The sequence below is a fragment of the Centropristis striata genome, chromosome 18 (genome assembly GCF_030273125.1).
Source record: "Centropristis striata isolate RG_2023a ecotype Rhode Island chromosome 18, C.striata_1.0, whole genome shotgun sequence".
Classification (NCBI taxonomy): domain Eukaryota; kingdom Metazoa; phylum Chordata; class Actinopteri; order Perciformes; family Serranidae; genus Centropristis; species Centropristis striata.
The window spans coordinates 35,871,240-35,880,917 of record NC_081534.1 but is presented as its reverse complement, the minus strand read 5'-3'; the positions used below and the strand labels follow the sequence as shown (position 1 = coordinate 35,880,917).

Below are 9,678 nucleotides of genomic sequence, written 5' to 3'. Positions count from 1 at the left end.
AGTCTAGAACCAGTCAGGAACCAGTCCTGAACCAGTCTGGAACCAGTCAGGAACCAGTCTAGAACCAGTCTGGAACCTGTCTGGAACCAGTCTGAACCAGTCAGGAACCAGTCTAGAAACAGTCTGGAACCAGTCTGAACCAGTCAGGAACCAGTCTGAACCAGTCAGGAACCAGTCTGAACCAAGACCTTTCCCTGCTCATCTATTAGTTGGAACCAGTCGGGAACCAGTCAGGAACCAGTCAAGAACCAGTCTAGAACCAGTCTGGAACCAGTCTGAACCAGTCAGGAACCAGTCTAGAACCAGTCTGGAACCAGTCAGGAACCAGTCTAGAACCAGTCTGGAACCAGTCTGGAACCATTCAGGTACCAGTATGAACCAGTCAGGAACCAGTCTAGAAACAGTCTGGAACCAGTCTGAACCAGTCAGGAACCAGTCTGAACCAAGACCTTTCCCTGCTCATCTATTAGTTGGAACCAGTCGGGAACCAGTCAGGAACCAGTCTAGAACCAGTCTGAACCGCTCATCTATTGGTTGGTGATTGTGTTCCGTCACTGAGACTTGAGATAATATGAAACAGGTTGATGTGATCCAGACCCAGACTATAAAGACTGATATGAAACAGGTTACTGCCTGAAACTGAACCATGGAGATGACGGAGCGCCGTGACTCCAGTAAAACTCCAGATTTACTAAAGACTTCCAGTTTTTAGTCTGGATATATATGGATATGTATTACGATATATTTAGAATATAAAAGGTATATTTAGAATCACATGAGTTATAAACCAAAGGTCAGAGGTCACCTGTGACATCATCGGCTCGGCTTGGTTTGAGGACTTTAATGAGCCGCTCTGGTCTTCTGTCTGTTTACAGGTCCAGTTAAAGCTCCTCTTCTGGGTTCTGGTTTCCACACCAGTGTTGGGAAGGAGTCTCGAGCCCAGACCCTGCAGGGCGGTGAGTACCTCCTTCTTCTTCTCCTGCTCCTCCTCCTCCTCCAGTCCGTCTGACGGCGTGGTGTCTCTGCAGGGAAGCGTCAGATCCAGCAGCTGGGCAGTCAGCTGCAGCTCAACCAGCACTGCCTGGACACGGCCTTCAACTTCTTCAAGATGGTCGTCAGTAAACACCTGACGAGGGGACGCAAGACGGAGCACGTCATCGCCGCCTGCCTCTACCTGGTGTGCCGCACCGAGGGGACGCCGCGTATCCTTATGTTGGACTAAAGGACTAAAAAAGACACAAAATGACCAAAAAAAGACACAAAAAAATAAAAAAAAGACACAAAATGACGATCACATTTATGTTGGTTTTTCTGTTTCTTTTTGGTTCTAAATGTTGATCCAGTAAGTCAGAATAAAAAATAAATTATTATTATCAGGTCATATAGGTGAAATAAATATACCAACATGGCATTTAAACATGTTTTAAGTGGTGAATACAGGCAGGATGGAAGGAGTCAGACATGGAGGAAATAGAACAAAACTCAGATAGAATAATAATGTGAACAGCATGCAGAGAGGCTAAACGGGGTCAAAGTGCACCATCTGACCCCGTGACTCTTCCTCTTTTTACCCACCTTGGTGCCCTGTGGGCGCGAGGTGTAGCTGTGACCTTTGACCTAGGGCTGGGCCATATTGTATCGTTCACAGTTATACCGGTCTATTTTTTTTATGAGTAAAAAAATGCATATCATGATTTTGACAACTTTCCTACTTGTTGACGTCGTGGCGTAAGGGTTTCCATTAATAACTTAGACTGTGGCAGCTCCAGTCTCATTAAAGTTGTTTTAATCACAAAAAACTACTATTACTTCCTGTCGCTATACAAATGCAGCTTTCAAAATAAGAGCACAGAATCCACCACAGAAATTACAAGAAGACTGTCAAAATAAGACGCCTTAAATAAAACATAGAAGAACCTATATTCTCCTTTACAATAATTAATTAAAATAGGCAATGATAAGATCAGTGTATATGATGGAATAGTGGCGTTAGAATGTGTGAGAGGCACCAAAGTTGGTCACCAGGGTTAATGCCCCCAGACCCCCGTAACCAGCTGTTTTTCAACACTGTCTACTCCATGTCCTCGTGGAAAGCCCTGTTGGCTGCTCCATGTCCTAGTGGAAAGCCCTGTTGGCTGCTCCGTGTCCTAGTGGAAAGCCCTGTTGGCTGCTCCATGTCCTAGTGGAAAGCCCTGTTGGCTGCTCCATGTCCTAGTGGAAAGCCCTGTTGGCTGCTCCATGTTCTAGTGGAAAGCCCTGCTGGCTGCTCCATGTCCTAGTAGAAAGCCCTGTTGGCTGCTCCATGTTCTAGTGGAAAGCCCTGTTGGCTGCTCCATGTCCTAGTGGAAAGCCCTGTTGGCTGCTCCATGTTCTAGTGGAAAGCCCTGTTGGCTGCTCCATGTCCTAAAGCCCTGTTGGCTGCTCCATGTCCTAGTGGAAAGCCCTGTTGGCTGCTCCGTGTCCTAGTGGAAAGCCCTGTCGGCTGCTCCATGTCCTAGTGGAAAGCCCTGTTGGCTGCTCCGTGTCCTAGTGGAAAGCCCTGTTGGCTGCTCCGTGTCCTAGTGGAAAGCCCTGTTGGCTGCTCCGTGTCCTAGTGGAAAGCCCTGTTGGCTGCTCCGTGTCCTAGTGGAAAGCCCTGTTGGCTGCTCCGTGTCCTAGTGGAAAGCCCTGTTGGCTGCTCCGTGTCCTAGTGGAAAGCCCTGTTGGCTGCTCCGTGTCCTAGTGGAAAGCCCTGTTGGCTGCTCCGTGTCCTAGTGGAAAGCCCTGTTGGCTGCTCCGTGTCCTAGTGGAAAGCCCTGTTGGCTGCTCCGTGTCCTAGTGGAAAGCCCAGTTGGCTGCTCCGTGTCCTAGTGGAAAGCCCTGTTGGCTGCTCCGTGTCCTAGTGGAAAGCCCTGTTGGCTGCTCCGTGTCCTAGTGGAAAGCCCAGTTGGCTGCTCCGTGTCCTAGTGGAAAGCCCAGTTGGCTGTTTAAAGTGTTCTGTGAGGTGTTTGCTCACATTAAGCTCTCAAAGTGGATCTACATTTATGATTGATTTTTATTTTGTTGTACGATTTTTATTTATTTATACAGACTAAAAGATAATTTTCTAGATATTTTTCAGTATTTTTTAATATCGTTATCACAAAAATACTCATATATCATATAAGATACTCTTTTAGGGCCATAGCGCCCAGCCCTACTTTGACCTCCAAGTTGTGCTGGTTTTCCTGAAGTGTGTTTCAGACATGTTGCTGGACCTGAGTGACCTGCTGCAGGTAAATATACGTTAATATATTGATCTATTTTGCAATGCGGTGGTAACTTTGTGTGATGTGTTCAGGTGAACGTTTACATCCTGGGAAAAACCTTCCTGCTGCTGGCTCGGGAACTCTGCATCAATGCTCCTGCCATCGGTGAGAACTCGTTCACTTTATTCTCCTCGTGTTCACACTGAGAAAACTTTAACGTCTTTCATTGTTCGTGACAAGGTTACAATAGTTTTGTCTTTTTCATTAGTTTTAGTTTTAATTTCGTTGTGATTTGTAGCTTTCAAATTCAGTTAGGTTTAATGAGTTTTCAGAGTGAGTTTGCTAGTTTTAATTCGTTTTTATTTTTTGGAAAATGCTTAGTTTTATATGTCTATTGTATTGTATTGTTATTCATTCTGTGTAGTTTATATTGTATTTTACTGCTGTTTCTTTTCTATCCTTTTGTACGGTGTCCTTGAGCGCCAAGAAAGGCGCCTCCAAATAAAATGTATTATTATTATTATTATTAGTTTTACTTTAGTTTTAATTAGTTTTAGTGTAGTTTTTATTAGTTGTAGTTTAGTTTTTATTAGTTTTAGTTTAGTTTTTATTAGTTGTAGTTTAGTTTTTATTAGTTGTAGTTTAGTTTTTATTAGTTTTAGTTTAGTTTTTATTAGTTGTAGTTGAGTTTTTATTAGTTGTAGTTGAGTTTTTATTAGTTGTAGTTGTTGTGTAATGGGGTATTTGTTGGGTCCAGATTCAATAAGGTCACAATAAATGTTTCCTTTATTTCCTTTGTCTGATCCATCTCAGCCCCAATAAGTTTATTAAGTCATAAAACCAGATAGATGAAATAGATTTCATATCAACCAAAAAGGTTTACGGATGAAAAAAGTTGACAAAGACCAAAACGAAGGACATTTTCACTATAATTTTAGTTAGTTTTGGAACCACAAAATACAGTTTCGTTTTTATTTTTATTTCAGTTGATGAAAATGTTTTTTCAATTCTAGTTTTCGTTATTTTGTTAGTTTTCGTTAACTATAATAACCTTGGTTTGTGACATTAAAACATGAAGCTCTTCTTCTGACTGTTAATAAATAAAATAAATGAATAAAATAAATATCTGATTAACAATAACCGTCAGAACTCGAACGTCTCTGATGTCTGAAGAGAAATTAAACAGAACATGTAGAGAAATTTAAGTTTCAAACAGTTTTTTCTAAAAATTGATTTTAAATATGAAATATAAACAAAAAATATTGTATCAAGTCAGTAAATTATTGGATGTAAACCCCTCCGAGCTGCAGGACTTCACCTGAAAGAAACAGCAACACATTTCAGTTTCAGTCAACTTTAATGATCAGGCATAAACCAATCAGCTTCCAGTCCCACCTGGACGGTCCAATCAGCTTCCAGTCCCACCTGGACAGTCCAATCAGCTTCCAGTCCCACCTGGACGGTCCAATCAGTCCAAGTCTTTACAGCCTGTCGCTCCGTCTGTCTGGCTGACTGATTAAAGGCCTCGAGTTCGTCAGGTTCTGGTTCAGCAGTAGAAGACCAGTTCTGGGATCTGCCCCCCCTGCACTCCGGTGCCGTTGGTACTGTCCGATGAACACTGAAACTGGAAGGTCACTTTCCCACACTGCACCTCGGTCATCCCCTCCTGACCGAAGTAACTCAGCTCGTTTCCGTCCAGCACGGCGCTGACCGTGTAGAAGGTGTCGTGCTCCACTTGGACCGGATGTTCCAACCACACGGAGAAGGTGCTGCTCGATCCGTCTGACAGGAACTTGGTGAGGTTCTGGGCCAGAACGGTTCCCTGCCTCTTCAGTTCGATCTTCACGCTGTACTCTGCCTTTCCGCCGCTGGACCCGTACAGACCAAGTCCAGCCATGAAGATCCGCCGGTCCACTGCGAACTGGATGCTGTCGCAGCGGCCCCTGTAGCGCCACTGGTTGCTGCGGTAGGCGGAGGACTGGAAGCGGTGGCACCTCTGCGGCGCCAGTCCCGCCCGCTTCACCACAGGGAACTCCAGTCTGGGTTTTCTGGAGGCAGTGAACCACAGGAAAACATCATGAGTCTCTTTCAGCGTCAAGATATCCGACTGCGCCGCCCCGTCCGCAAACTCCTGAAGCGTCATGGAGGGGATCCGGACCAGGTACAGGGCCTTACCCAGCACCGCACGCCGGTTCCTGGCGTTCACCGCAAGGCCTTGACGTCGACACTCTGCCGCTGCCCAGCTCAGCGCTGCTTGGAAGATGACGACCTCGCGGACGTTGAGTGTTTCTCTTTGGAGGATGATCTCCAGCGTGGGCCGGTCGATCTCGCAGAAGCTGTCGGCGCGCAGAGCGAGCTCGGCCTGAGCGTCGATCACCTCCCAGCAGCGCTGCGTCAGCTCCGGCTCCTCGAACAACCGGCTCTGGGACAGCAGCACGCAGGCGTTCTTCGCCTCCAGACTCGTCTCCAGGAAAGTGACGCAGGCCTTCGCCAGCGCCGGAACGATGTACTTCTTCGCAGCGTAGAGCGTGGCGAGCACCGTGTCGGCCTCCAACTCGATCTCATCACTGTACATGTACCTGAGACAGAAACACAAACCATCAACATCACACACACACACAGGACACCACCTGGAACCACCTGGAAACACCTGGAAACACCGGACACCTTAAAGGTCCTAAAAGGTCCCCAATACCCCCAATGGACCAGAAAGACTCCCACCTGGCACCTGACTCGTCTCAGATTAACTCGTAGACACATGAACTTGGAAAAATAGACTTAAAAATTACCAAAAATAGACATAAAATGACTAAAAAAGATACAAAATGACCAAAAATAGACGTTAAAATGGACTCACTTTAAAAGGATGAGGAAAGCGGCCGGCTCCACGTCGGGGATGTGGATCTCTGATTGGCCCTCGGCCAGATCTCCGTAGAACATGGCTCCGAACACCGAGCTGCCCACCGCCAGGACGTACTGCAACACCAGACAGGGAACCAATCACAAGCCTGAACCTGAGCGCAGGGCGGGAAGTACAGGGTGAGATAACGAGCCGGTCATGTGACCGCAAAGACGATGCGTTTTTTAAATGTTTTGGTTATCGGACTCTGATCAGTTATGACGCCACAGATATTACATACAGTCATGGAAAAAATGATTAGACCACCTTTTTTTCTCCTTGTTTATGTTCTTTTAATGTCTGGTACAACTAAAGGTACGTTTATTTGGACAGATATAATGATAACAACAAAAACATGTGATAAGAGTTTAATTTAAGAGCTGATGTCCAGACATTTAACATGATTTTATTGATCATGATTTTGGTTATCATCAACATACCTTTCAAGTTTTGGATTTGAAAATAAGGGATATTTTCCGGCGTATATGTATATATATATATAAGGTTAAAATACGGGACTTTCCCGGCCAGAACGGGACACTTGACACTTGATCAATAAAACCATGTTAAATGTCTAGATACCAGCTCTTAAATTAAACCCTTATCAGCTGTTTTTGTTGTTGTCATCATATTTGTCCAAGTAACTGAACCTTTAGTTGTACCAGACATTAAAGGGGTGGTTTCATATTTTTTTTCCAGGACTGCGCGGGGACCGGTCACATGACCTGACCTCGTGGGCGGGACCGGTCACATGACCTGACCTCGTGGGCGGGGACCGGTCACATGACCTGACCTCGTGGGCGGGACCGGTCACATGACCTGACCTCGTGGGCGGGACCGGTCACATGACATGACCTCGTGGGCGGGACCGGTCACATGACCTGACCTCGTGGGCGGGGACCGGTCACATGACCTGACCTCGTGGGCGGGGACCTGTCACATGACCTGACCTCGTGGCTGGGGACCGGTCACATGACCTGACCTCGTGGGCGGGACCGGTCACATGACCGGACCTCGTGAGCGGGGACCGGTCACATGACCTGACCTCGTGGGCGGGGACCGGTCACATGACCTGACCTCGTGGGCGGGGACCGGTCACATGACCTGACCTCGTGGCTGGGGACCGGTCACATGACCTGACCTCGTGGGCGGGACCGGTCACATGACCGGACCTCGTGAGCGGGGACCGGTCACATGACCGGACCTCGTGAGAGGGGGACCGGTCACATGACCGGACCTCGTGGGCGGGGACCGGTCACATGACCGGACCTCGTGGGCGGGGACCGGTCACATGACCTGACCTCGTGGGCGGGGACCGGTCACATGACCGGACCTCGTGGGCGGGGACCGGTCACATGACCGGACCTCGTGAGCGGGGACCGGTCACATGACCTGACCTCGTGGGCGGGGACCGGTCACATGACCTGACCTCGTGAGAGGGGACCGGTCACGTGACCTGACCTCGTGGGCGGGGACCGGTCACGTGACCTGACCTCGTGGGCGGGACCCGTCACATGACCTGACCTCGTGGGCGGGGACCGGTCACATGACCTGACCTCGTGAGAGGGGACCGGTCACGTGACCTGACCTCGTGGGCGGGGACCGGTCACGTGACCTGACCTCGTGGGCGGGACCCGTCACATGACCTGACCTCGTGGGCGGGGACCGGTCACATGACCTGACCTCGTGAGCGGGGACCGGTCACATGACCTGACCTCGTGAGCGGGGACCGATCACATGACCTGACCTCGTGAGCGGGGACCGATCACATGACCTGACCTCGTGAGCGGGGACCGATCACATGACCTGACCTCGTGTGCGGGACTGGTCACATGACCTGACCTCGTGGGCGGGACTGGTCACATGACCTGACCTCGTGGGCGGGACCGGTCACATGACCTGACCTCGTGTGCGGGACCAGTCACATGACCTGACCTTGTGGGCGGGGACTGGTCACATGACCTGACCTTGTGGGCGGGGACCGATCACATGACCTGACCTTGTGGGCGGGGACCGGTCACATGACCGGACCTCGTGAGCGGGGACCGGTCACATGACCTGACCTCATGGGCGGGGACCGGTCACATGACCTGACCTTGTGGGCGGGGACTCTCTGCGTGTCTCCTGGCGGTCCGACGATGAAGTGGACGTCGGCCATCTGCTCGTTGTTGAACATCAGCGCGTTCCTGCGGAGAAGATCAGTGATTAGAATCAATATATCTGAATGATTATATTGATTATAAAGCGGCAGAGAGCGCCACCTCTCCCTCAGCGTGGCTGTGGCGTCCTGCCGGCCGTCTCCGTCCTCTCTGTCGTTGTTGGCGTTCTGCGGCAGGAAGTCTTCTTCGTTGGTGTTGTGCGGTGGCGGCTGCAGCTCTTTGTTGCTCTGGATGAAAGTCTTCTTCTCGGCCTCGCTGCTGTGAGGGAGGCTGGTGGAGAACAGCTCCGCCGCCATCTTGTCCTCCTCCTCGCCGTCCTCCTCGCCGTCCTAACGATGAGGTCACCACCTCTCAGCAGGATGACCGCTTCCTGTCAGAGTCATCAGATTACAGCTGATTTCATTATTCTTACAAACAGTAATCAGATTACTTAATACCTCTGAGAAAATGTTCTGTTAGCAGGTTATTATTATTATTATTATTATTAAAATTACAATTATAATTATTATTAATTATTATTATTATCATTAATATTATAATTATTGATGTTATTACAATTACAATTATAATTATTATTATTAATTATGATAATTATTAATATTAAATACAATAATAATAATTATGATTATAATAATCATAATTATTATTATTATTTTTATTATTATTATCATTAATATTATAATTATTGATGTTATTACAATTACAATTATAATTATTATTATTAATTATTATAATTATTATAATTAACTACAATAATAATAATTATGAGTATAATAATCATAATAATAATTATTATTATCTTATTATTATTATCATTATTGATGCATTTCTGTCCTACTGTAGTCTGATTTTAACTACTAATATACTGCAACATGGTTTAATTTATAATTATCATTTTAAATGAATCATGTTTTCATGTTAAATCTTTATGTGAAACGGAACTAAAGCTGTCAGATCAATGAAATACTGCAATATTACAAAATGACCAAAAATAGAAGTAAAAATGACCAAAGAAGACACACAATGACCAAAAATAGACGTAAAATTTACCAAAAAGGACACAAAATGGCAAAAAAAAGACAAAATGACTAAAAAAGGCACAAAATGACAAAAGGATAGATGTAAAACTGACCAAAAAAGACACAAAATAATAATAATAATAATAATAATAATATAACCTGCTGAGAGCAGTCCGGGACTCACCGGTCCGGTGGTGTTGTGTCCGGGCCGGTACCGGAGGTGTTTGTACCGGAGGTGTTTGTACCGGGTGTGTGTGTTTACCTGTCGGTCTCCCGGTGAACGTTGAACTCGCTCTGAAACCAGCTGCTGTTTGTTTCTCCAGGCGCCATTTTAGATCCTCCTGCTGCTGCGTCACTTCCGCCTTCTTCACCGA

At 46.9% G+C, this 9,678-nt stretch overlaps 2 protein-coding genes across 6 annotated transcripts in view; one reads left to right on the top strand and one right to left on the bottom strand.

Moving 5' to 3' along the window:
- The window catches only part of brf1b (BRF1 RNA polymerase III transcription initiation factor subunit b), a 42,271-nt gene that overhangs the window by 25,156 nt on the left and 7,437 nt on the right, over positions 1-9,678 (top strand). The window contains exons 4-7 of the mRNA XM_059356094.1: positions 876-956; positions 1,029-1,202; positions 3,223-3,254; positions 3,320-3,392. Of these exons, the coding sequence (XP_059212077.1) occupies positions 876-956; positions 1,029-1,202; positions 3,223-3,254; positions 3,320-3,392 (360 nt within the window). The remainder of the gene's footprint in view (positions 1-875; positions 957-1,028; positions 1,203-3,222; positions 3,255-3,319; positions 3,393-9,678) is intronic.
- btbd6b (BTB (POZ) domain containing 6b) lies at positions 3,402-9,625 on the bottom strand. Of its 5 annotated transcripts, XR_009396090.1 has the most exons (6): positions 9,464-9,617; positions 8,388-8,655; positions 8,222-8,312; positions 6,085-6,203; positions 4,623-5,806; positions 3,402-4,545 (listed from the first exon to the last, which is right to left on the bottom strand). XR_009396090.1 is itself a non-coding variant. In XM_059356113.1 (5 exons), exons 2-5 carry the CDS (start codon positions 8,579-8,581, stop codon positions 4,774-4,776), a joined length of 1,437 nt encoding a protein of 478 aa, XP_059212096.1. In that variant the 5' UTR covers positions 8,582-8,655; positions 9,567-9,625; the 3' UTR covers positions 3,402-4,773. The 5 variants fall into 5 exon arrangements, 4 of the variants coding, with proteins under 4 accessions (XP_059212096.1, XP_059212095.1, XP_059212094.1 ...); XM_059356113.1 differs by having other exon boundaries at positions 3,402-5,806; positions 9,567-9,625; XM_059356112.1 differs by having other exon boundaries at positions 3,402-5,806; positions 9,489-9,623.

Coding starts and splice junctions, on each gene's coding strand:
- btbd6b (XM_059356113.1), bottom strand. CDS start 8,581: ATGGCGGCGGAGCTGTTCTCCACCAGCCTCCCTCACAGCAGCGAGGCC. Junction 8,313..8,387: donor ACAGCCACGCTGAGGGAGAG/GTGGCGCTCTCT, acceptor TCTTCTCCGCAG/GAACGCGCTGATGTTCAACA. Junction 5,807..6,084: donor GCTTTCCTCATCCTTTTAAA/GTGAGTCCATTT, acceptor TTTCTGTCTCAG/GTACATGTACAGTGATGAGA.